The following is a 26770-nucleotide window of genomic DNA, read 5'->3' as shown; positions in this document are numbered from 1 at the left end:
TATCTAAATTAATTACTATAGAAGATAATTTTCTCTCTAAAACACCTGGAAAGCAATAACATAATAAAGTATTTAAATTCTGAGAAAACAGAACTAAAAATTCTATACCTTCTACAGGCAATGTTTTAAGCCTGATAAACGCAAAAGAAACCTTACAAAGCAATATAACTCCACCTACTTTTCTTCCAACACGAGAACTAGAATAAATTAAGCACCCAGATAGACAGAGATCATGAAGTAAAACAAGTTCTCCGAAGACATGCAGGCTGAATATTCTCACAGATGGGTCGTCGTCCGCGACGGCCCAGGAGACTGGAACAACTTAGAAAAAATCTAGAAGTCTTGGAATGCTCTGTCACGCGGGCCGAGCACTCCGTGCAGGCACAAATGACTTCCCGCGACGGCGAGCGTGTCCTCTTCAGTTTCTTTTCTTCCGTTCCTTGGCAGTCAACGATTTTTCGCCGCTGCCTGGGTTTTGGTCCAGGAAACTCGCTAAAGCATTTATCGCTCCCTTTTGTTTTTCTTTTCCTTTTATATATTTTGTCTTTAAAAAAAAAAAAGTTTGCCTTTATACTTTTTATTTTTTGTCACTATTTTCAGTTTCCTTTTCGTTACGGCCATTTTTAGGCTGCTCGACCGGGTCTTTTTCCCCTTTTTTGTGCCTTTTTCTTTGGCACCATCGAGCCTTTTAATTTCGCCAGCCGCTGTTTTTCCATCCATGTCATCGAGGACTCCCAGCGGCTTCAAGCGTTGTACTCGCTGCAAACGGACCATCTCGAGTACCGACCCCCATGCGTGGTGTCTTTAGTGCCTTGGGCCCGGCCATCTGCCAGCTGCCTGTAAGCTGTGTAAATGATGAAGAAACGGACCCAAGTGGCTCGGGAGACTCAGCATGAGAAACTTTTTTACTGACCGGTCCGGTCCTTCGACGTCTGTATCGAGGTCGGCGGCATCGATGTCAAGGGATAGCAGCGACATCGAGGAGCGCAGGTAATGGCTGCCGAACGACCGCATCGTGCTGGGAGCAGTGAGGCATCGAGTGGGTCTCCACCCTATCTCGAGGCCTCCTGCTATGCAGGGCACCCGGGACCAACCTTCGTCGGACCCGGCCCCAAGGAGGAGTGAGGATTCCACGTCCTCCTCTTTGGTACCAAGGAGTCTCAATGCCGGGTGAAGGCTAAGAAGTAACGTCATCGATCTCCTTCCATGCATGGTACCGAGAGCTCTGGGGAGCCGAAGGAGTCAGCACCCGAGAAGCATCGGCGCCGGGAGGACCGCTCGCCCTCCTTACAAGAGGTACCGATGCGTCGGTCATCTGGCAGCCTGGTACCAGCTCTTGAGCCCCCTCAGATTCTGGCACCGATTCCTGCACCGGCCCCCCAGCCTTTTCCGATGGAAGCTCTTGACGAGCGCATCAGGGCCTTCCAGAGCTTCTGGAAGGGTTGATCCACCAGTCTGCCTTGGTGTCGGGGGTGCTTGCGCCTTCTGTACTGACTGCGGAGGCGGCATCTGGGCCATCGCCTGTGGTGAAGTCTCCGTCCTTGGTGCCGCTTGTGGTACTGATGCCGGCCGCCATCCGGGTCGATTCCCCCTCGCGCCGGAGTCCAGGTAGGGGTCGACTTCTCGCCATCCCCGTCGAGACAAGCTCAGGTTCGGGCTGCTGTCAGGGAGCTTTTGTCCGATATCGAGGATGAGAGCTCCTGGGAAGAGGAGGAAGACCCCAGGTACATTTAGGAGGAAGAGGCATGTGGTGTACCCTCTGATCCCATTCCGCCTGTTGAAAGTAGGATGTCTCCACCTGAGAATCTTTCTTTCTCATCTTTTGTTCGTGAAATGGAGGTTGTGGATGAGCCCAGGGCCGAGATGCCGAGGTCTTGGATTATCCTTCTCCGCCTGCTGAGGTTGCAACGGCCCCCCTGCATAATACACTCAGGGAAGTACTTGTGTGAAATTGGTCGTGCCCTCTTTCTAATCCTGTGGTCCCCAAAAAATCCGAGTCCCAGTACAGAGTCCATGGAGAGCCTGTGATGATGAAGGCCCAACCTCCTCACGAATCCATGGTGGTGGACTCTGCTCTCAGAAGAGCCGAGAGTACTAGAGACTATGCCTCGGCACCCCCAGGCAGAGAGTCTAGGACCTTGGATTCTTTTGGGAGGCGTACGTATCAGGCCGCTATGCTCGCCACCAAAATTCAAACTTACCAGCTCTACTGAGCATTCACTTGCGGAACTCAGTGAGGCAACTGTCTAGTTGGTTGAAGCACTCCCTCCGCAGCTCGCCAAACCTGTTCACCAGGTGGTCAGGCAGCAGAAGGCGTGTCACAAATTCCTAGCCAGGGGGGACTTACGCCACTTTTGATGTACCATCCCGAGTAGCTGCTCAGGGTATAGTGATGCGCAGACTCTCATGGCTGCGTATCTCTGACCTGGATCATAAGACCTAGCAGCGAATGGCGGATGTTCCTTGCTGGGGAGATAATCTTTTTGGAGAGAAGGTAGAGGACATGGTCGATCAGATCAAAAAGCACCATGATGCTATGGATTCTGTCTCCCACTGGGCGTCTTCTGCTGCCACCTCCTTATCCAGGAGGTTTTTTAGAGGGAGGAAGAGTGCTCCCTATTCCTATAATAGGCGTAGGTACACTCCTGCTTCCGGCAGCCGGTTAAGGCTCAGTCCCAGCACGCGCGTTCCCGTCAACGCCGTGCGCCTAAGGCCCCTAGGGCTCCCCAGCAAAAGCAAGGGGCGGGCTTTTGACTGGCTCCATTGCAGCATAGCCTCACAAAAGTGTCCGTGCCAGACGGCTTGCCGGTCGGGGGAGGTTGATATTTTTTCACCAAAGGTGGCCTCTAATAACCTCCGACAGGTGGGTTCTTCAAGTAATCCGGTTAGGATACACTCTAAATCTGATATCTAAGCCTCCAAATTGCCCATCGGGAGCTCAGTCCTTCAGCTGCCAGCACAAGCACGTACTTGCAGAGGTACTCTCCGCCCTTCTAAAGGCCAATGAGGTCGAACCCATTCCACCAGGGTTAGAAGGGCTGGGATTCTATTCCTATCCAGGTATTTCCTGTGCAAAAGAAAACGGGGGATGCGTCCCATCATAGACCTACAGTGGTGGAAATAAGTATTTGATCCCTTGCTGATTTTGTAAGTTTGCCCACTGACAAAGACATGAGCAGCCCATAATTGAAGGGTAGGTTATTGGTAACAGTGAGAGATAGCACATCACAAATTAAATCCGGAAAATCACATTGTGGAAAGTATATGAATTTATTTGCATTCTGCAGAGGGAAATAAGTATTTAATCCCTCTGGCAAACAAGACCTAATACTTGGTGGCAAAACCCTTGTTGGCAAGCACAGCGGTCAGACGTCTTCTGTAGTTGATGATGTGGTTTGCACACATGACAGGAGGAATTTTGGTCCACTCCTCTTTGCAGATCATCTCTAAATCATTAAGAGTTCTGGCTGTCGCTTGGCAACTCGCAGCTTCAGCTCCCTCCATAAGTTTTCAATGGGATTAAGGTCTGGTGACTGGCTAGGCCACTCCATGACCCTAATGTGCTTCTTCCTGAGCCACTCCTTTGTTGCCTTGGCTGTATGTTTTGGGTCATTGTCGTGCTGGAAGACCCAGCCACGACCCATTTTAAGGCCCTGGTGGAGGGAAGGAGGTTGTCACTCAGAATTGTACGGTACATGGCCCCATCCATTCTCCCATTGATGCGGTGAAGTAGTCCTGTGCCCTTAGCAGAGAAACACCCCCAAAACATAACATTTCCACCTCCATGCTTGACAGTGGGGACGGTGTTCTTTGGGTCATAGGCAGCATTTCTCTTCCTCCAAACACGGCGAGTTGAGTTCATGCCAAAGAGCTCAATTTTTGTCTCATCTGACCACAGCACCTTCTCCCAATCACTCTCGGCATCATCCAGGTGTTCACTGGCAAACTTCAGACGGGCCGTCACATGTGCCTTCCGGAGCAGGGGGACCTTGCGGGCACTGCAGGATTGCAATCCGTTATGTCGTAATGTGTTACCAATGGTTTTCGTGGATGACAGTGGTCCCCAGCTGCCTGAGATCATTGACAAGTTCCCCCCTTGTAGTTGTAGGCTGATTTCTAACCTTCCTCATGATCAAGGATACCCACGAGGTGAGATTTTGCGTGGAGCCCCAGATCTTTGTCGATTGCAGTCATTTTGTACTTCTTCCATTTTCTTACTATGGCACCAACAGTTGTCTCCTTCTCGCCCAGCGTCTTACTGATGGTTTTGTAGCCCATTCCAGCCTTGTGCAGGTGTATGATCTTGTCCCTGACATCCTTAGACAGCTCCTTGCTCTTGGCCATTTTGTAGAGGTTAGAGTCTGACTGATTCACTGAGTCTGTGGACAGGTGTCTTTCATACAGGTGACCATTGCCGACAGCTGTCTGTCATGCAGGTAACGAGTTGATTTGGAGCATCTACCTGGTCTGTAGGGGCCAGATCTCTTACTGGTTGGTGGGGGATCAAATACTTATTTCCCTCTGCAGAATGCAAATAAATTCATATACTTTCCACAATGTGATTTTCCGGATTTAATTTGTGATGTGCTATCTCTCACTGTTACCAATAACCTACCCTTCAATTATGGGCTGCTCATGTCTTTGTCAGTGGGCAAACTTACAAAATCAGCAAGGGATCAAATACTTATTTCCACCACTGTAAGGGCCCTGAGCAAATTCATAGTTCGAGAAAAGTCAGGATGGTTTCCCTGAGCACCCTTCTTGCATGATTCAGGAAAACGATGGCTATGCTCTCTGGACTTAAAGGACGTTTATACACACATCCGATACTTCCTGCTCACAGGAAGTATCTTCGATTCCGTCTGGGAGCGCAGCACTTCCAGTATTGTCCAGTATTCCTCCGTCGCCCTACCTCCCCCATCCTCCTCCGCACTGTCTTGCTCCTTCTCCTGATATCCGCGGGAGACATCAATCCCAATCCAGGTCCCCACACCTGTCCTCGTCCTATCCATGCAAACGATTCTGGGATGTCTCCAATCTCATCTCTATTCTCTTCCTCCCACCCCCCCCCCCCTCTTCCCTCCCCTTCTCGTGTGCCCTTTGGAATGCCTGCTCGGTCTGCAACAAACTTTCCTTCACCCACAATCTCTTTATCTCCCGTTCCCTCCAACTGCTCGCCCTAACTGAAACCTGGCTCACCCCCGACGACTCTGCCTCAGTCGCGGCCCTGTGCCATGGAAGTTATCTTTTCTCCCACACTCCCCGCCCAGTTGGCCGCGGAGGAGGAGTCGGGTTTCTACTTTCGCCCTCCTGTAGTTTTCAACCCCTCCTCCTACCGCAGTCTCACTGCTTCTCATCCTTTGAAGTTTCACTCCATCCGTCTGTTCTACCCACTGCCACTTAGAGTTGCAGTCATTTACCGTCCCTCCCTTCCTTCCTTACCGACTTCGATGCCTGGCTCTCTGTTTTTCTTGAACCCTCATCTCCGTCCCTAATTCTTGGAGACTTTAACATACATGCTGATGACCCATCCGACTCCTACGCTTCTCAGTTCCTCACTCTGACATCCTCCTTCAACCTCTAGCTGAGCTCCCACCACCCCTGCTCACCAAACTGGCCATTGTCTTGACCTCGTCCTCTCCTCTACCTGCTCACCCTCCAATTTCTGCGCCTCTGCTCTTCCTCTCTCAGATCATCACCTGATCACCTTCACATTTCATCACCCTCCCCCTCAGTCCTGCCCAACACTAACCACTACTTTCAGAATCTCCAGGCTGTCGACCCTCCCACCTTATCCTCTTGTATCTCTAATCTCCTCCCTTCCGTCATGTCCTCCGAGTCTGTCGACAAGGTTGTCTCTGCTTACAGTGCCACTCTCTCCACTGCTCTGGACACACTTGCACCATCCATCTCCCATCCCACAAGGCGTACTAATCCCCAGCCCTGGCTGACCCCTTGCATCCGATACCTTCGCTCCTGCGCCCGATCTGCCGAACGCCTCTGGAGGAAATCTCACACCCATACCGACTTCATTCATTACAAATTCATGCTATGCTCCTTACAGTCCTCCCTATTTCTTGCCAAACAGGACTAATACACCCAATTGACTAATTCTCTCGGCTCCAACCCTCGTCGTCTCTTCGCCATCCTTAACTCCCTCCTCAAAGTGCCCTCTGCTCCCCCCCCCCCCCCCCCCCCCCCCCCCCCCCACTCTCTCCTCAATCACTAGCTGACTACTTCCATGACAAGGTGCAGAAGATCAACCTCGAATTCACTACCAAGCCACCTCCTCCCCTTCACCCTTTATCCCACTCCCTCAACCAACCAACCCAGGCCTCCTTCTCTCTTTTCCTGATATCACGAGGAGGGAAACCGCCCACCTTCTTTCCTCCTCGAAATGCACCACCTGTTCCTCTGATCCCATCCCCACCAACTTACTAAACACCATCTCTCCTACTGTCACCCTCCCCCCCCCCCCCGATCTGTCATATCCTCAACCTCTCTCTCCACTGCAACTGTCCCTGACACCTTCAAGCATGCTGTAGTCACACCACTTCTCAAAAAACCATCACTAGACCCTACCTGTCCTTCCAACTACCGCCCCCATCTCCCTCCTACCCTTCCTCTCCAAGATACTTGAACGCGCCGTTCACAGCCGCTGCCTTGATTTTCTCTCCTCTCATGCCATCCTCGATCTGCTTCAATCGGTTTTCGCCTCTACACTCGACAGAAACGGAACTCACTAAAGTCTGTAATGACCTGTTCCTTGCCAGATCCAAAGGTCACTACTCCATCCTCATCCTCCTCGACCTCTCCACCGCTTTTGACACTGTCAATCATAATTTACTTCTTGCTGCACTATCCTCATTTGGGTTTCCAGGGCTCTGTCCTCTCCTGGTTCTCCTCTTATCTCTCCCACCATACCTTCAGAGTACGTTCTCAGGGATCTGTCCTTGGACCCCTTCTTTTTTTCAATCTACACCTCTTCCCTGGGCTCGCTGATCTCATCTCATGTTTCCAATACCATCTTTATGCTGACGACACCCAGCTTTACCTCTCCACACCAGAAATCACTGTGGAAACCCAGGCCAAAGTATCAGCCTGCTTATCCGACATTGCGCCTGGATGTCCAACCGCCACCTGAAACTGTACATGGCCAAGACCGAGCTCATTGTCTTTCCACCCAAACCCACTTTTCCTCTCCCTCCACTCTCTATATTCACTCGACAACACCCTCATCCTCCCTGTCTCATCTGCCCGCAACCTCGGAGTCATCTTCGACTCCTCCCTCTCCTTCTCTGCCCATATCCAGCAGACAGCAAGGACCTGTCGCTTCTTTCTCTATACATCAGCAAAATTCGCCCCTTCCTCTCGAGCACACCACCCGAACTCTCATCCACTCTCTCATCACCTCTCACCTTGACTACTGCAACCTACTCCTCACTGGCCGCCCACTTAACCATCTATCCCCCCTTCAATCCGTTCAGAACTCTGCTGCCCGTCTTATCTTCCGCCTAGACCGATATGCTCATATCAACCCTCTCCTCAAGTCACTTCCACTGGCTTCCGATCAGGTACCGCATACAGTTCAAGCTTCTCCTAGTAACCTACAAATGCACTCAATCTGCAGCCCCCTCATTACCTCTCTACCCTCATCTCCCCTTACGCTCCTACCCATAACCTCTGCTCACAGGACAAATCTCTCCTCTCAGTACCCTTCTCCACCACCGCCAACTCCAGGCTCCGCCCTTTCTGCCTCGCCTCACTCTATGCTTGGAATAAACTCCCTGAGGCCCATACGCCAAGCCCCCTCCCTGCCTATCTTCAAATCCTTGCTCAAGCCCACTTCTTCAATGTCGCTTTCGGCACCTAACCATTGTACCTCTATCCAGGAAATCTAGACTGCCCCCAATTTGATTGACTTGCACTTTTTGTCCTTTAGATTGTAAGCTCCTTTGAGCAGGGACTGTCCTTCTTTGTAGATGTACAGCGCTGGGTAACCCTGGTAGCGCTTTAGAAATGTTAAATAGTAGTAGTAGTAGTTTTATACATCAGTAATCTAAAAAAAAAAAAAATTGTGATTTAATGTCATAATCCATATCTTCATACTTTTTATCAAATCTAAATAATCAAAACTTAACTTTAATTTTCTTCAAAAGAAGTGTGTGATCACCATTGCATTTTCTTTAGTGATCACCCTTACGATCTTCACCCTGCTAGCATTGGCCACTGTTTCACCATTCTTGGCTTCTCAGAGTGTTGAGCTTTTTATGATGAAACAAAGCATAAATTCTTACCTATTTATTTATTATTGATACATTTATAGGACTGCCGAATTTTCATGGTCAGGGCAGGTTACCATAAAGCCAACAATACAAGAACTCCTATCCACAAAAATAAGACATCAAGATAACATTAAAAAAACAGAGATTGTCAAAGTCTAACAGAATATGCTTCTCTGAATAAATGTATCTTCCATAGCTTGTGAAATTCCTAATATCTCACACCTACATAGCATGTGGCAATGAATTCCACAGCACAGTGCTTAACGTTAAAAAGGCTTGCTTATGAGTTAGGGATAGTGTACCATCTAATAATGGGGCCAATGCAAAGGTAAACTGAAAGCACAGATGTGCTTGTTTTTAATATTGTAAACCAATCTGACTTGCTATGTAAATAGTTTCAGTATAGAAAAACAATAAACCATAATGGACAAACATTTGCATGTTGTGCCTAGAAGTGAGCGTATGCACTCATTAAGAAGAGTTTGGTGAGACTTAATAATGTAAGAATTTTATACTATATACACTGATTTACAGGCAGCTAATGTAAACGAATCAGTACAGGGGTAACATGGTCTGACATGCCAGTGTCTAATATGAGCCATGCAACTGCATGTAGCACTAACCTTTCCTCATATGAGAGGAGTTCCATCCCCTTATCCTTTCCTCATTTGAGAGGAGTTCCATCCCCTTATCATTTCCTCATATGCAGACCATGGAGACTGCACAAAAGTCTGCAGCATCCAAAACAGGATGCAGACACCCACAGCACTTTAAATTTATAAAAATCATTCCAAATTAAAGTAGCAACAAGATATGTAAAACTATAGCCAGGTATCCAAAAAACAGCCCAAGGTACTGGATTTCAGGACACACAATAATATCTTCATCGGCTAGCCATCACAGAAGGAGGGACAAAGGTTCTATCCAAGTAACAAAAAGAGCTCTGGTTTTGAGCAAATTCACCTCCAGACCACAGCCAGCCAGAAAACCATCTGGCATCAGATAACCAGAAATACCACCTTTTATTATTCAATGTTTTTTTATTGAAGCCATTGTAACATTACAGTGCCGTTATATAACTTTCCATTAGTCACAACAAGTTTAAGTTATACCATAATCAGGCCTACTTAGCATTATATAAAGCATTCAACTTCAACAAAAGGAAGCTTTAACTTTTCTAATTTTCTAACGCCTCCCCCCTTCCCTTCCCCCCCCCCCTCCTCTCACCTCCCTCCCTTTCACTTGAACACAAGTCTGATCCCCAGGCTCCCATCGTCTCAGGGTTCTATCAAATTATGAAATCATTCCTTACTCTCTCACCAACCTTCCCAGTGTGTTAAAAGTTAACAGATAGCTCCTTGTGATGGTGTTAGGGTTTGCCAGAATGCTGATCATCGCTTCTCAAATGACTTGTGTCTCTTGCTGCCCATCTGTGATATTTCTAGTCTCTCCATTCTCTGAGTTGTATCATCTGGGTTCTCCATTGCTGCATGGTTGGGGCCTTCCTTGAAAGCCACTCCAGCAAAATCACTTTTTTTTGGCCACAATAATTGTTCGATTGATGTATTCTTTAAAACCATTGGACGCCTGTTTGGTTAGTCTATAATGTCCAAATAATAGCTGGCAGTCCTGCATCCAGGTTATCCCCCACAGGATGAAGTTATTCGTAAAAGTTGTCTCCAGAAGGTTTGATGTATGGACAGGTCCAGAACATATGTCCTAGGGTTTGCACCTACTTTATTGCATTTTGGGCATTCCCCCGCCGGGGATAACCCCATGTGGAAAGCCCTTCTCGGCGCTATATGCATGCTCAACGCAAACTTATATTGTAATTCCCAACACCAGGTAAATTAGTTTGTTTCTCATTTTTAGAACATGTTCCTGAAAAATATGAGTTGGCACAACGGTGCCTAACTCTGATGACCACTCTTTTGCCAGTCTCTCATAGGCCAATTCAGAGGCTGTATCGCGAATGTGTCTATGGTAAAAGGAAAGTAGAAATACCACCTTTTAAAATAATTTTTATTAGTAATCTTCCAGTTTTTGAGTAAGATCAGTCTGTGTGTACAGTTCTATACAGCCTTTGAAATGCGTGAACAATACACATTTGATACACAGAAGTAGTTCAGGATTATTAACATTAACAAGGATTTGAGTAAGCATTTTGAGCATGAGTTTGATATTTAAACAACAGTTTGATGTGATAAGGACTGAATAAAATGTAGCCATTTTAGCAGTTAATTTGGTAAAATTATGAAATGAGTGAGATATTTAAATCAATAATTTACTTTTTCTCTTCTGCAGCTCCTGCTAGATTGGTATATAATATAAGACCTTCCTGCCACTGTCCCACTATCATGATCAGAACTACTTTTTACTTAAATTTGACCTTGATAGGATTTCCCCGCCCCCCCCCCCCCCCCCCCCCCCCCCCCCCAAAAAAAAAAAATATATATATATATATAAACATGACAGTGGTAACTAAGAAACTTTCAGAAAATTACATCAAGTGTGTATAGTGGTATTGGCTACTGAATGTCAAGTGTTCCCACCTAACTTTTCTTATCAAATTGATGCCTAGGCCAGTGATGGCCAACCTGGGCCTGGAGGCACCCCAGCAAGTCGGCTTTTCAGGATATCCACAATGGAAGGATGATAACCAGTGGGGACACTGTCATACCAGGGTACAAATTATATCGTAGTCATAGGGTGGATAAAATTAGTAGAGGGATTGTTTTGTATGTTAAGGAGGGCCTCTTGAATCAAATAGATTGAAAATTCTGTAGGAAACAAAACACATCTTTGAATCCCTATGGATTGAAATTCCATGTGTAAAGGGGAAAAGGATAGTGATAGGAGTGTACATAAGTAATTGCCATACTGGGAAAAGACCAAGGGTCCATCGAGCCCAGCATCTTGTCCACGACAGCGGCCAATCCAGGATGAACAGACAGATATAGAAATGTTATCAGAAATTAGGGAGGCTAACAAACTGGGGAACACAATAATAATGGGCGATTTCAATTACCCCGATGGTGACTGGGTAAATGTAATATCAGGGCATGCTAGGGAGATAAAATTCCTGACAAATCAAGGACTGCTTTATGGAGCAGCTGGTACAGGAGCCAACAAGAGAAGGAGCGCATGATCTGGTGCAGGAGGTAATGGTGCTGGTGCCGCTTGATAAGTGATCATATGATCAGCTTTGATGTCAGCTTTGGAGTAACTACACACAGGAAATCCAATACGTTAGCATTTAACTTTCAAAGAGGAGACTATGATAAAATGAGAAGTGAAAAAAAAACTAGAGGAGCAGCTGCGAAGATCAAAATTTACATCAGACATGGATGCTGTTCAACTGTATTCTGTTGTATTAAAAACGAGGAAGGAAGACCAAACATCCGGCATGGTTAAAAAGTGAGGTGAAGGAAGCTATTAGAGCTAAAGGAAATCCTTCAGAAAATGGAAGAAGGAGTTGACTGAAAATAATAAGACAGGGAAAGGAATCCAGCTAGGTGGATGGACAACAGAATCCCAATGTAATCAATAAAGTATAAGGGAAAATGGGAAATGGACCAATGACTAAAGAGACTGGGACAGCTGGATCATATGTGGGAAATATGGGAATTGCGTTCCAAGGCGTATGAAGAGAGACTTGCTGACCTGAACATGTATACCCTGGAGGAAAGGAGGAACAGGGGTGATATGATACAGACGTTCAAATATTTGAAAGGTATTAATCCGCAAGCAAATCTTTTCCGGAGATGGGAAGGCGGTTAGAACGACTTGAGGACATGAAATGAGATTGAAGGGGGGCTGACTCACGAAAATGTCAGGAAGTATTTTTTCACAGAGAGGGTGGTGGATGCTTGGAATGCCCTCCCACGGGAGGTGGTTGAAGATGAAAACGGTAACGGAATTCAAACATGCGTGGGATATACATAAAGGAATCCTGTGCAGAAGGAATGGATCCTCAGAAGCTTAGCCGAAATTGGGTGGCGGAGCAGGTTGGGGGAGGAGGGGTTGGTGGTTGGGAGGCGAGGATAGTGGAGGGCAGACTTATACTGTCTGTGCCAGACCCGGTGATTGGAGGCGGGACTGGTGGTTGGGAGTGGGGAATCCTGCTGGGCAGACTTATACGGTCTGTGCCCTGAAAAGACAGGTACAAATCAAGGTAAGGTATACACATATGAATTTATCTGTTGGGCAGACTGGATGGACCATGCAGGTCTTTTTCTGCCGTCATCTATTATGTTACTATGTAGTTAAAAAAAAATTAGGTATATTAAAAGCAAGAATCTAGCAAAAGAATCGGTTGGACTGCTAGAGACCTAGGGGAAGGAAAGGGGGCACTTAGGGAAGACAAAGCCATAGTGGAGAGATTAAATGAATTTTTTGCTTTGGTCTTCACCGAGGAAGATCTGGAGAGATACTGCTGCTAGAAATGGTATTCAAAGCTGATGAGTCAGAGAAACTGAATTAAATCTCTATAAACCTGGGGGATGTAATGGGGCAATCTTGCAAATTGAAGAGTAGCAATTCTCCTGGACCTGATGGTATTCATTCCAGAGTACTGATAAAATTGAAAAATGAACTTGTGGGAACTATTAGTAATATGTAATCCAATCTTGAAAATCAAGCATCGGTATCAGAAGATTGGAGGGTGGCCAATGTAATGCCAATTTTTAATAAAAAGGTTCCATATGTGATCCGGGAAATTATAGACCGGTGAGCCTGACGTCGGTGCTGGGAAAATGGAGAGACTATTATAAAGAACAAAATTACAGACCATATTCAAAGCGTGGATTAATGAGACAAAGCCAACATGGATTTAGTGAAGGGAAATCTTGCCTCACCAATATATACATTTCTTTGAAGGGGTGAACAAACATGTGGATAAGGTGAGCTGGTGATAGTGTATCTGGATTTTGAAAAAATGTTTGACAAAGTAACTCATGAAAGACTCCAGAGGAAATTTGAGTTGTGGGATAGGAGGTAGTATCCTATTGTGGATTAAAAACGGTGTTTAAAAGATAGAAAACAGAGAGTAGAGTTAAATGGTCAGTATCCCAATGGAGAAGGGTAGATAGTGGGTTCCCCAGGAGTCTGTGCTGGGACTGCTGCTTTTTAATATATTTGTAAAATCTAGAGATGGGAGTAACTAATGAGGTAATTAAATTTGCTGGTGACACAAGAGGACCTTACAAGACTGGGCATCTAAATATCAGACGACGTTTAATGTGAGCAAGTGCAAAGTGGTGCATATGGGAAATAGAAACCTGAAGCATAACTACATGATGCAGGTTCCACTTTAGGAGTCACCGAAATGGAAAAGGGATCTCACTGATGATACATTGAAACCCTCTGCCAGTGTGCGGCGGCTAAGAAAGCAAATAGAATGTTAGGTATTATTATCAGGAAAGGAATGGAAAACGGGCAGCTAGAAACAGTTTCTTCCAAGTGTGCTTCAGGTTGTTGCTGTAAACACCATCACTCTTCCTCTTGTAGATTTATTGTTCCATTTGGAAATCAAGGTTTGTGCTTCCTAAATAGGTTCCAGCAGCAAGGAACTTGAGGACATTCTCCTCCATCTGCAGGACCTTGAGATCGCCAGACATTGTGAATGTTTCCCTTTAAAGCAACAATGGGTAACGAAAAAAGCCAACATCAAATGGAGACCTTGATCAATATAGAAAGAGAAGAGCTACCTCTCTTGTTTTTACAGAAAACAGATTTTTTTCTTCCATTAAAACACAGCATGATCAAGCTTGCAGTTAGCTAAACCTACATTCAGCTTCAAAGCTAATTTCTAAGTTATTTATTTTCTGAAAGCACAGAATTTTAACTTTCCATTACCACAGCATCATTTTTTTAGGTGAGGAAAAGAATAATTTTTACCAGTAAGTGTAAGACAGCATGTGCCTTTCACTTTGCCAACAAGATAATTATTACTTATGTATTATTAGGATTTATTTACCACCTTTTTGAAGGAATTCATTCAAGGCAGTGTACAATAAGAATAAATCAAGCATTAGCAATAGACAAAGCAGTAAAAACATTCAAAAAACAATACAAAGTATGGCATAATATACTTACTTACAGGCCAAGTTAGACTTCTACATGTACTGACACTAGCAGGGGTGTAGCCAGAACATTTTTTTTGGGGGGGGGGGGGGGACAGAGGTGGGCTGAGGAGGCCATGTATTCCCCTCTCCTCCTGCACATTAAACCCATACCTTTGCTGGCAGAGATGCCCGTCCCACCAGCCAAAGAGGTCTCCTGCGCAAGTCCCAACGCAACTCACACACACATGCCACCAGAGCAGCCCTTAAGTCAACGGGTGCACTTCAACTGCCAACACCAGCACTCCCATGCATACTTAGTTCAGTGACTTAACTGAGTAGGTGCAAGAGTACCGGCGTCAGTGGCTAAGTGTGCCCTTCAACTTGAGCACTGCTCTTGTGGCATGTGCAGAGGTTTTGCATGTGCAGAGATTTTCACAGGAGACCTCTTCAGCTGGCGGGGCTTTTGCATACTGCCAGCCATTAAAGAGAGGGGGCTTGAGGCCAAAATGGGTGGGGACCCAAGCCCCCCTGAGGACACCCCCCCCCCCCCCCGGCTGTGCCCCTGGACACTAGGGATCATTTTGATTTATCATTTGGACTCTCCTTCAAACTCTGTTCATTATCAGTATATTCTTCACTTTTAATCTGGTATCTTATGTCCCTGGACAAAAACCTGAATTTGGTCAGTGGTTCAGCCTTTTCAGGAAATCAATTTTCTATTACCTGCTCAAAAATTCTTCTCTGAACTTGTCACCCTTTATCCACAGCCTGCAACAGGGCCTGTTTATAAAAAGTTAAGATTTGCCTTTTACTTTAAAAAAAAAAAAAAAAAAGCAGTTTTGACCCTTCACTCCTCTCAATTTATTGGTAAAGTTGTTGAGAAAATAGTGACAACTCATTGACTTCCTGGGTCACATTAATAATCTTTCATCTAAAGCAATCTAGTTTCAGATAGATATAGCACTGAAACAGCAGTGGTCAGTGGATTCTGCTCTTAGCAGGGGCGTAGCCACGGGTGGGCCTGGGTGGGCCCAGGCCCACCCATTTCCACCCAAGGCCCACCTAAAAATAGTGGATCCGGATCGTCTTTCCCTCCCTCACCCCCACCGCGAGCGTCTAGTTTAAATTAAGAGCTCTCGCTGGCCAGCAGAGATTCAGCGATCAACTTCAGTCCAGAGCCTTCCCTCTGCAAAGATCCGAGCGGTGGCTGAGGACGTGAATCATCTTTTCCCTCCCTCACCCCGCCCCGCCTCGAATCACCTAGTCTAAATTAAGAGTGGCGGACGGCAGCGATTCACAGAGAACCAATCCGGAGCCTTCACTCTGCAACGATCCGCCTTCTCAGAAACAGGAAGTTGCGACAGAGAGAGCGTATCGCGGCAGAGGGAAGGGGTCTCCATTTGAGAATCACTGTCGGCTGGTGCCCTTAAGCAGCGCAGTGAGAATGAGGGAGGAAAAAGGCCAGAGTAATGTTGACCTGCGGGGCCGGGGCGGGCTGGGAGTGAGTGGCTGTACCTGCAGGGTGGGAGCGGGGCGGGCTGGAAGACAGTGGCTGCACCGCGGCGGCGGCTGGAGGCCAAAGGGAAAGGAGAGAGGTTCAGGACCTGCAAGGGGGGGGAGAAGGCTAACTGGCTGGAGGGAAAGGAGAGAGGCTTGGGACCTGCAAAAGGGGGGAGTAACTGACTGGAGGCAAGGGACAGAGGTGCTGGACTCAGGGGGGGGGGGCTGGAGGCACGAGAGAGAGGTGCTGGACTTGCAATATTGGGAGGACAATGGAGGGAAGGAAGAGATGTGCTGGACCTACAAAGGGAGAGGCTGGAGGAAAGGAAGTAAGTTGCTGAACCTGTATGCGGGGGCAGTTTGGAAGGAAGGGAGAGAGGTGCTAGATCGGGGGGGGGGGCTTGAGGGAAGGAACATAATTGCTGTACCAGGGGGAGAGATTAGAGGGGAGAAAGATGACAGGTCAAGGGGATGAAGAAAGAGGCAGACACATTTTTAACTCAGAGGAAGAAAGAGCTTTTTAAAAGCTGGAAAGAGAGAAGCTGATTAGGTGGGATCGCAGAAGAGAGAGAGACATTGGTGTGGGTGAGGGAGAAAGGGGAAATACAGAAACAGATGTGAGATGCTATATGGGAATGGCAATGCCTGACCGGGTGGGGGGTGGGGAGGAGGAGGAGGAAGAATTTGGGAATAGCGAGGCCATGCTGGACACTGGGAGGGAGGGATATATGGACACAAGGGAGAGATACTAGAGATAGGGGAGAATAAGTACTGGACATGGGAGGGCATAGGGACACAAGGGATGATGCTGGACACAGGGGTAGGGGATAAAAGGGTGATGGATGCAGGAATTTGAACATAGTGGAAATACTGGACAAGGAACCATGGGGACACAGATGGGAGATGGATGGTGGACATGGAGAGAGAAGACATGACAAATAGACAGGAGACTGTGGTGAGTGTGTTAAGACAGAGGAAAGAAGAAACCAGAGACTAGGACCAAGCTGATTTGAAAAATAAAATAGCCAGACAACAAAAGGTAGAAAAATAATTTTATTTTCTATTTAGAATATGTCAGATTTGGAATGTACATCTTGCCAGAGATGGTGTTAGACATGGCTGGAGCCCAGGCCATAAATTTGGGAGGGAACCCCAAAACCCACCACCAGGCTGCACTGCCTTCAGCTTCTATCATGCGTGTGGTTCTCTCTGGCCAGGGGACCAACAGCAATTGCTCCAGTTGCACTCCTCTAACACCATCCCTGTCACGTACTATCTTTATATTTTGCACAGGAGGAAATGCATTTCTTTCTGGTTTTCTGGTATTGTATTGCATGCAAGGTCTGGCTTCCTGGGGTTTTGGTTATTTTTATAATTTGTAGTCAATAATTCTATATTTAGCATTTTTGTTCCATGTGTGATTGAGGTATTCTGTTAGCATGAATTTTCTATGTAGCCTTCTGTAGTAAGTTTGGTTTGTTCAGTTTTCCCAATAGATGTATTGATATTTTAGGGCCCCTCTGTAATATGTAAGGCAATGCCTTTTTCTTAGGTAGGATCCTTGTTTTGGAAGTTAGTGCTGGCATCGTAGATTTGCCCTAGGTTATGAGTGACATTTTGTTTTAAAGATTGTTTTATTTACTATATATATGGTGGCTGTTGAGATTACGGTGAGTTTTATGGGGAAATGTCTTAACTCTGCTCTGCACCCATTGGGGGAAAGGCTACGTATGTGAATAGTGCAATCTCTTGTACTTCCCCCTAGCCCTCAATGTGGCCTTTAGTCACTGAAGCCTGCACTGCTACCCTCATTGAAGTTATTGGGAGTGGGGTAGAGGTGGGAGCATTGGGTGGGGCATCAGGTGGCAAGATTTAAATTTCAAAAAGTTGGCAACCCTGGTGTCCACCCATCTGACTTGTTGGCCCACCCAAAAATTGCCTTCTGGCTACGCCACTGGCTCTTAGCCACAAAAATCAGAAGACATCTGGTTCTCTTGCCAGAAATCTATCCCATTCATGCCAAGAGCATCATTGAAGGAGGCTGTCATTATTTTTGGCTTCATTTTTGATAGCCAACTTACTCTTGGCCTTCAAATTTCTTCTCTGACCAAGAAGGTTCTCTACCCTTTGAGAACAGTTTGTTCCTTGAGAACAGTTGTTGATCACAGTTCTCTCAATGCCCTGATATCTATTATTACAACATTATGTCAGCCTGACTTTCAAATACCAGAGTCAGCTTATTCACCACACTGGTAAAGCTTCTATTCGGAACCAAAAAATCAGATTTGTTACCCATTTCTGAAAGATCAGCACTGGCTTCTCATTATTGCAAGAATTATGTTTATGCTCACAATACTGGTTTCCATATCTTCGTGGCATCTCTGCTTAACTCATATAATCCATCATGATCTCTTAGATCTGCACAGGATAAATTTCTATTTGCATCTCGAGGATAAAGCTTAAGATGACTTAGCCCCAGTATTCTAAACTGTACTACATGAATTTAGGACTGAAAACTCCTACCTCAAATTTAAAGCTGTAGCGAAAACCTGACTCTTCTATTTTGCATTTGGCAGAAATTCCTGGATCGTAGTTGCTGTGAATATCCCTGTCTTCCCTTCTGTTTCTTCCATCCTCTTTATGAGCATATCTTTTCCCCCTCTTTTCTGATTTTGGATAAAGTTGTTGTAAGCTGCCTTGATGTCTAGTAATGAAGGTGGTATAGCAAATTTATTAAATATAAGTTAACCACTCATCAGCTGCTTGATACATGTGGCACAGTGCAAAAGATTGGATTCCCCCACCCCCCCCCCCCCCCCCCCTTTCACTGCTGGACTCTACATTCTAGTATTGTTGAGTTGTTGATTGCTAAATGAATAGTGATGTAAAGGTCCAATTTGTCTGATGCAGCAGTAACTCTGCGTATCGCTGATCACCATCAGTTAATAGACATTCAGTTTGAGCCAGAAGTTAAGTGTTCATTTTTAATTATTATGTATGCACATTTACAAACATAAGTTTATGGAAGGTTAGTCAATGATGAGATATTAGAGTATGCTCAAGCTAGAAGTAAGGCTCTATGTAGCTCTATGAACCAGGTTATGAGAGTGGCAGTACTTTGAGTGCAGTGAGTTAATTTTGTTAATGTAAAGACTTTCACATTTATTTCGTATTTGTTTGACTTGCAAGGGGACTTTAATCATATATTTATTAAGTCTGATTACTCTCTTTTTTGAAATCACTAATTAACCGTAGTGAAAAATGTCTGTCTGGTTCGCTTATTAGGGGTAATCTGTAAATCAAAGTATGTACCTTGGTGGATGGGTGGGAGTTCGGGAGGGAAGAAGGGAATAATTTAAACTTGAAGTTTTGTAATTCAATCTGTAGTCTCTGTCCCCATGCAGATTTTAAAAGTCACAATTTCTGAAACAGCAGTACCCACAGGCCATGTTCACCCAGAAGCAAAGGCAGCTTCTAATCTCAGTAGTCCCCCGGGATCTCCTGTAGCTAAAGCTATGTTTATTTTGGGACGGGGAAAGCGTTTTCTTTAATCAGAGTGCTGATGGTGGTATCTTATCATATCTTTTGCTACATACATTGAAGTACCCATCTATAACAGTTTAAAAAGATGTAATTTGGGGGGTGGGGGGTGGGATCACCAGTATATTTAGCTCTATAAAATATAAACAGACTTTACAAAATGTACTGTAAAAGAGGCATTGAGCAGTAAGAGAGTGGAACAATTTTACTACTACTAATAATAATCATTTCTATAGTGCTCCTAGATGTACACAGCACTGTACACATATACAGGTACTTTCTCTGTCCCTAGAGGGCTTACAATCCAAGTTTTTGTACCTGGGTAAACAGAGGGTTAAGTGACTTGCCCAAGGTCACAAGGAGCTATAGTGGGAATCAAACCTGTGTTGCCAGGATCAAAGCCCGCTGCATTAACTTTGAAAATTATCATACCAAAGAAACTCCCTCCCATTTCATCTATAGCACCTGATGAATCACAGAATTGCCTCTTTTCCTCTCCCTGCATATGCATTTTCAGTACCACAGAGTTCCCCTCTTCACCAGCTTAAAGTATGTATGTGCTCAGGCTGCCCCTGCTGAATGGCAATGCCTACCGGTACTCCAATAAAACAAGCTGGTTTGTGGCAGCAGGAGTGCTCTCTCACATACTACCCTTCAGAATTTAAGTGCCTATTGTAGAAGATATGTAAATGGGAGGAAGGGGGCAGACATTGGAGTTCTGGTATAAAGGAGAAAAAAGAATGAGAAATTCATTAGATATTGCAGGTGGGAAATGGAGGGAGGGGAGTCATCAGTCTATAGGTGATTTTTAGTCCAGCTATTGCAATATCTAAACTGTTTACAGCTGAAAAATCAGAGCTAATTGGCTAATTCAGCCTGGATAAACTTTCAAGGGGACTGATCTAGTTGCCTAGTTCCTCGAGTTAGGTGGGTTGTCCCTTTGAATATGTGGACTTGTGACAAAGGAATTGATTTGCACTTGTAGCACACACAAGCTTGTAAAGAAATGGAGCCAAAAACTACTTTTCCTTCCAGTCTCATTGTTACTTTGTGCTTTCTGTAGCTCAGGGGTCGGCAAATTACAGTGCATGCCACTTTTTCCAGATAGAATGGAGAATGAATAATGTGCTATCACACTCCCCCCCCCCCCCCCCCCCCCCCAGCTGCAGGAACATTAAAGTTAATACCATAGCTGGCAGGGATGCCAAGCCCTGCCAGCTGAAGATTTTATCTGTCAGACTTCCCAGTGCTATCTGAGCTGCGGGGAAATCTGTGCTGCTTCTACTTGCTGATGTTGGCATTCCCCTCAGTTCACAAACTGAGCATGTTTGGTGGTCCTGTATCAGCGACTGGAAGCACATTACTGATTTCCCCACTACCCTGACAACCACCATGCATGCCACACAAAACCACTTGACGTGTCCTTGTGGCACATGCACCATAGGTTGCCGACCTCTGGTCTATCTCATGTTTTATCAAAGGGTCACAATTATAACATGGTTTTTCTGCCACCGGAGGTGACCAAATCTGCTTCTGCTCCTGGCCCTCTCAATCATTGTATGATATATTATTTTATAGCAAACTGATGTGTATCCAGGGGTCATTTTGAAAAACATTAGGCAAAACAGTAGTAGTGCAACTTTCTTCAAATCAATCACCTTACTTCTAATTCTTCCTACTTTTTTACTCATCTACAGTGGGGGAAATAAGTATTTGATCCCTTGCTGATTTTGTAAGTTTGCCCACTGACAAAGACATGAGCAGCCCATAATTGAAGGGTAGGTTATTGGTAACAGTGAGAGATAGCACATCACAAATTAAATCCGGAAAATCACATTGTGGAAAGTATATGAATTTATTTGCATTCTGCAGAGGGAAATAAGTATTTGATCCCCCACCAACCAGTAAGAGATCTGGCCCCTACAGACCAGGTAGATGCTCCAAATCAACTCGTTACCTGCATGACAGACAGCTGTCGGCAATGGTCACCTGTATGAAAGACACCTGTCCACAGACTCAGTGAATCAGTCAGACTCTAACCTCTACAAAATGGCCAAGAGCAAGGAGCTGTCTAAGGATGTCAGGGACAAGATCATACACCTGCACAAGGCTGGAATGGGCTACAAAACCATCAGTAAGACGCTGGGCGAGAAGGAGACAACTGTTGGTGCCATAGTAAGAAAATGGAAGAAGTACAAAATGACTGTCAATCGACAAAGATCTGGGGCTCCACGCAAAATCTCACCTCGTGGGGTATCCTTGATCATGAGGAAGGTTAGAAATCAGCCTACAACTACAAGGGGGGAACTTGTCAATGATCTCAAGGCAGCTGGGACCACTGTCACCACGTAAACCATTGGTAACACATTACGACATAACGGATTGCAATCCTGCAGTGCCCGCAAGGTCCCCCTGCTCCGGAAGGCACATGTGACGGCCCGTCTGAAGTTTGCCAGTGAACACCTGGATGATGCCGAGAGTGATTGGGAGAAGGTGCTGTGGTCAGATGAGACAAAAATTGAGCTCTTTGGCATGAACTCAACTCGCCGTGTTTGGAGGAAGAGAAATGCTGCCTATGACCCAAAGAACACCATCCCCACTGTCAAGCATGGAGGTGGAAATGTTATGTTTTGGGGGTGTTTCTCTGCTAAGGGCACAGGACTACTTCACCGCATCAATGGGAGAATGGATGGGGCCATGTACCGTACAATTCTGAGTGACAACCTCCTTCCCTCCGCCAGGGCCTTAAAAATGGGTCGTGGCTGGGTCTTCCAGCACGACAATGACCCAAAACATACAGCCAAGGCAACAAAGGAGTGGCTCAGGAAGAAGCACATTAGGGTCATGGAGTGGCCTAGCCAGTCACCAGACCTTAATCCCATTGAAAACTTATGGAGGGAGCTGAAGCTGCGAGTTGCCAAGCGACAGCCCAGAACTCTTAATGATTTAGAGATGATCTGCAAAGAGGAGTGGACCAAAATTCCTCCTGACATGTGTGCAAACCTCATCATCAACTACAGAAGACGTCTGACCGCTGTGCTTGCCAACAAGGGTTTTGCCACCAAGTATTAGGTCTTGTTTGCCAGAGGGATTAAATACTTATTTCCCTCTGCAGAATGCAAATAAATTCATATACTTTCCACAATGTGATTTTCCGGATTTAATTTGTGATGTGCTATCTCTCACTGTTACCAATAACCTACCCTTCAATTATGGGCTGCTCATGTCTTTGTCAGTGGGCAAACTTACAAAATCAGCAAGGGATCAAATACTTATTTCCCCCACTGTATATGTTAAACTATGTTCTAGTACATATTGTGTTGTCATTGCAAGTAGCATACCATGCCATATTTTTATTGTTTGAATATTTTTACTGCTCTAATTACCTCCTGCTCATGTTTGATCTATTCTTACTGTACACCGCCTTGAGTGAATTCCTTCAAAAAGGCGGTAAATAAATCCTAATAAATATATGCTGAAATAGAGCTTTGCAAAACAATGTGCTCGATATATACATAAAGTTACTATGTGTAATTTTATGTGGTTTCAACAGAGACTATCTTGGGAACATGGAGGTACAGATGAGTTGATATTTACAAGCATATTTTTTGAAAATTCACCTGTATGCATGTGGATTTACATAAAACATGTTCTTGCAAAATAGAGGTATAACTTCCTAGGTAATTTTCAAAGTAGTAGCACATGCATACTTTTGTTTTGAAAATTTGCCAAAGCCTTATAAAGAAAAGTTAGCATGTACGTTTTATATGTCTTTCTCCTGTTCAGCTTTTTCCTACTTAACCGCAATGCACTGTGCAGTGTAGACCGGCTACAGTATTATTATGTTTCTGTATTGCTCAAGTATAGAAAAATTGTTAAGAAAAAAAAAAAACTAATTTTGTTGAAGTAAATGGCATCAATATAGCTGGGTAGAAATACCTATGGAAGGCTACAAGCTTTGAGACTAGGGCCTTTTTCTAAGAAGTTATACCCATGTAGTACTTAAAGCATGCATCTTTACATATTTACCAAACACCAAAGTTTCCTAAAGGAAAGTTTAATCTGTTATGCTGTTTTTGGCCTCTATCCTTCAAATGTTAAACTTTTTTTTCCCCTTTAATTCATATCAGAAATTTCTGAAGAAAGTAGAACAATCCTTTATGTGCGTCTGCTGCCAGGAATTGGTTTACCAGCCTGTGACGACAGAGTGTCTGCACAATGTGTGCAAAGTAAGTAGAAGTTTTCAGGCTCTGTCCACTCCATGTTTTGTTAATCCAAGCTCTGAATACATTTTAGCCCGATTGGAAGCATTTTCTTATTGCTTTGTAGGATGGGTTGGTTATAGTTTTGATTATACATATAAGCAGGGCCCCCAGCCTTCTACAGTTGTACAGGACAGGCCACAAAATGTAGCCCTTCCTGCAGACTTTCTTGTGGAAGTGCTATAGGAAATAGAGGACCTGAGCAGCAGGGGGTAGAGGTGAAGGATTGCAATCATGGCAAGAGCATGGCATCTTGGGCCACATAATTCCTTATTCTTCTGGCCAGACTGTGTTACTTTCCACCATATGGTTTAAAGCAGGACATTCCAGCCTTGAAGTAGAGGGGGAGGACATGACTTATGATTTATTGATGATTGCCTACTCTTCCTCCTGTTGTCAGGAAGGTCAGTGAGGAATAGAGGGACATAAGATGATGAGAGAACAAAGGGGATTGGGCAGCAAAGGATATGTGAGCAGGTGGGGGAGGGGCATAAAGATAGTGAGTAAATTGATGGGGGCAAGGAAGAGCAATTGAGGGCATTATCAAAGGACCTGTGGGGGAGAGTTGGAACATCAAAGGGGGTGTGGAGAGAGAATGGGGGAATTGAAGGGGGTAGAGTGTGAGTGAGAGATCAGTGTAGAGAGGAGAGATGTGAGTAAATTCTCTTTCCTATGCTGATCCTGAATACCCTCTTCTCCCACTTCCAAACTCTCTACCATTTTTATACAATAGTTTGCTTAGCAAATACAGTAGGCAAGTAAAGATTGCTCACAAGTAGTTCAGAAAATTAGGAAATGTCATATACCGTGTTAGTGATTCAAAGACATAGTAGCCTACTTTGTTTTCATAATAAATGTGGGATATTCCCTATGTTAGTGTAGACATACATACTGATACTGCCACATAGGCCAAATTAATTTGATCAGACTAATGTAGTCCAGATTTTAATAAACCTGTAGTGCATGTGAGAGGTCCCAGACCAGTGATAGATCAGGTTTAAGTAAACACTTTCCCTTGTCCAAACTAGAAACTTGGTAATACATTAGATTCTATTGAAAAATTACTCTGCTGGCCTTTAACATCTCAAACATACCAGCGCTACAGTATGGCAACAGTAAGTTTGATTGGCATGGCCCTAGTCCCTAAAATTAGGGGCAACATTTCAGCTTAGCAGTTAGACGTACTTCAATCTCCCAGCAAAATGCTGTTGCAAGAACAAAGGCTTTCTGCTTAGACTCTAAAGCTTACTATCCTATTCAAGTCCACATAATAGTTATTTGGAGCAGAAAATATTTGACATTCAAGCTTTTGGGGGGGGGGGGGGGGGTGGTTCTTTTTTTTTTTCAGTAGTGATTGGGCAGGGCAGTGAATGACGTGCTACTACTGCTAGACCTTTCTTTATCGCCTACTTGTGAGCTTGAACTACTGGTAGAATTGTCTGGAGTATATCTGAGGATGAATTTAAACAGGAGAAACTACAATAATGGTTTTTTTTTTTAACAGAGCTGCTTACAACGCTCCTTCCGTGCTGAAGTCTTCACCTGCCCTGCCTGCCGTTACGACCTTGGGAAGTCCTACACCATGGTGCCCAATAAGATTCTGCAGACACTGCTGGACCAGTTCTTCCCTGGTTATAGCAAAGGACGGTGATATGTTCAGCTGTGGAATTTTTTTCTCCCACTGACTTTTAGAACATACACAAACTTACAATGAAAAGTCAACAATGGACCAACATGTGTGACAGGACTAAACAAATGTCACATTCTGAAGCAGCTAACCCTCTTCCCTGTGTGGTGAACTCCAATTTTCAGCTGTCTGAACATCAGAAGGTAGTTTCTACCCATCAACAAGTACTGTTAACAAACAAAAGCCTCAGCACTGGTTGATCAACTTAAGCTGATACATAAATGATGTTTAACTACCTCAGGACAGAGGAAAATCATTTTAAGGACTGAAAAAAACAAAATTGGTCAATTTGAAGTTAAGCAACACACTGCCTCTCATATTAGTTATGCCTGGTCCACAAGGTTTGATTTTATATAGAGAGAGCACTTAACGTTTGATTGAAGAACAGCAGATTCTGTGGTGTGCATAATTTTGTGTATCCTTTCTACTATTATGCTGGGGTTTCTTTTTTTCTTTTCTTTTTTTTTTTTTTTGCAAAAACAAGCTGATTTGTAGTCTACCTTTGTGAGCTTCATTGTGCTTTCTCTTGTATCTTATGCAAGTTGACTACTAATGACTAATGAGAACAATATGGATGCATTGTTCCTACATTAGTGTAAGGTGATCTGTGTTTTTTGCACTTGAGATAAATCAAGACATTAGTTGTGTAAAAAAACATTCATATGAAAACAAGCCACTTTTGTATTAGTTAAAACTATGCTTTTAGTAGGGTCTTGTATCAGTGATAATACATCTTATACAGCATTGCAAACTGGAGGCAGTTGTAGCTTGGAGAGGGTTTGAAATCGCTTCATATGGTGATTTAAATTTTATATACAGTATATTCCCCAAAATATACATTAAAATATTTTATGATTTAGAACAGTTCTTTATTTGTTGTCTTGTATGGTCCTGATTTGTAGCTTAAGTAATCTTAATTATTATGGAGAAAAGCCAGTATGTAAAACAGTTGAAAATTAAAATTCTATATAAAAATTTTAATATTGTTAACCAGATCATATTCACAAAACATTTCATATGGGAAAAAAGTTAATTTGAAATGTGTTCTGTAACCCAGTCTATAATAATGAGAGCTCAGCAGGTGAGTAGTAGGTGAGAGATTTTCTCTGAGGACAAAGAAGCCTGGTGCATTCTCACATATGGATGACATCATCCAGTGGAGCTCAGTGTGGACGGTGCCTAGTGCACATAATTTTAGGAAAGTTCTGGCAGCGTCCCACTGTGCATACACATGTGCCTTCCTGCCTGATGTGCGAGCGTGGGTACCTCAGTCTCGTTTTATCTGCAGAGCTGGTTGGACATTTTTTTTTCGGGCTCCCTTCAGCACATAGTTCCTTTGAATTTCGAGTGCCTTCTCATGCATGTTTAATGCTTATTTTGGTTTGTTTTCCTCACTATTTCCCTTGTTTTGCCTTTCTTATTATTTTCTTA

The 26770-nt window shown here is 44.6% G+C and overlaps 1 protein-coding gene across 4 annotated transcripts in view; it reads left to right on the top strand.

Moving 5' to 3' along the window:
- Positions 1-26222, top strand: part of UHRF2 (ubiquitin like with PHD and ring finger domains 2) — a 414897-nt gene extending 388675 nt beyond the window's left edge. For all 4 annotated transcript variants that reach the window (XM_030193781.1, XM_030193779.1, XM_030193783.1 and 1 more), the window contains exons 15-16: positions 23521-23619; positions 25157-26222. In XM_030193781.1, the coding sequence (XP_030049641.1) occupies positions 23521-23619; positions 25157-25303 (246 nt within the window). In that variant the 3' untranslated portion in view covers positions 25304-26222. The remainder of the gene's footprint in view (positions 1-23520; positions 23620-25156) is intronic.
- The last annotated feature ends 548 nt before the right edge of the window (positions 26223-26770 follow it).

This window comes from Microcaecilia unicolor, chromosome 2 (genome assembly GCF_901765095.1).
Source record: "Microcaecilia unicolor chromosome 2, aMicUni1.1, whole genome shotgun sequence".
In the NCBI taxonomy this organism is placed as follows: domain Eukaryota; kingdom Metazoa; phylum Chordata; class Amphibia; order Gymnophiona; family Siphonopidae; genus Microcaecilia; species Microcaecilia unicolor.
Note: the sequence above shows the minus strand (reverse complement) of the source record. Positions and strands in the feature narration are given on the sequence as shown.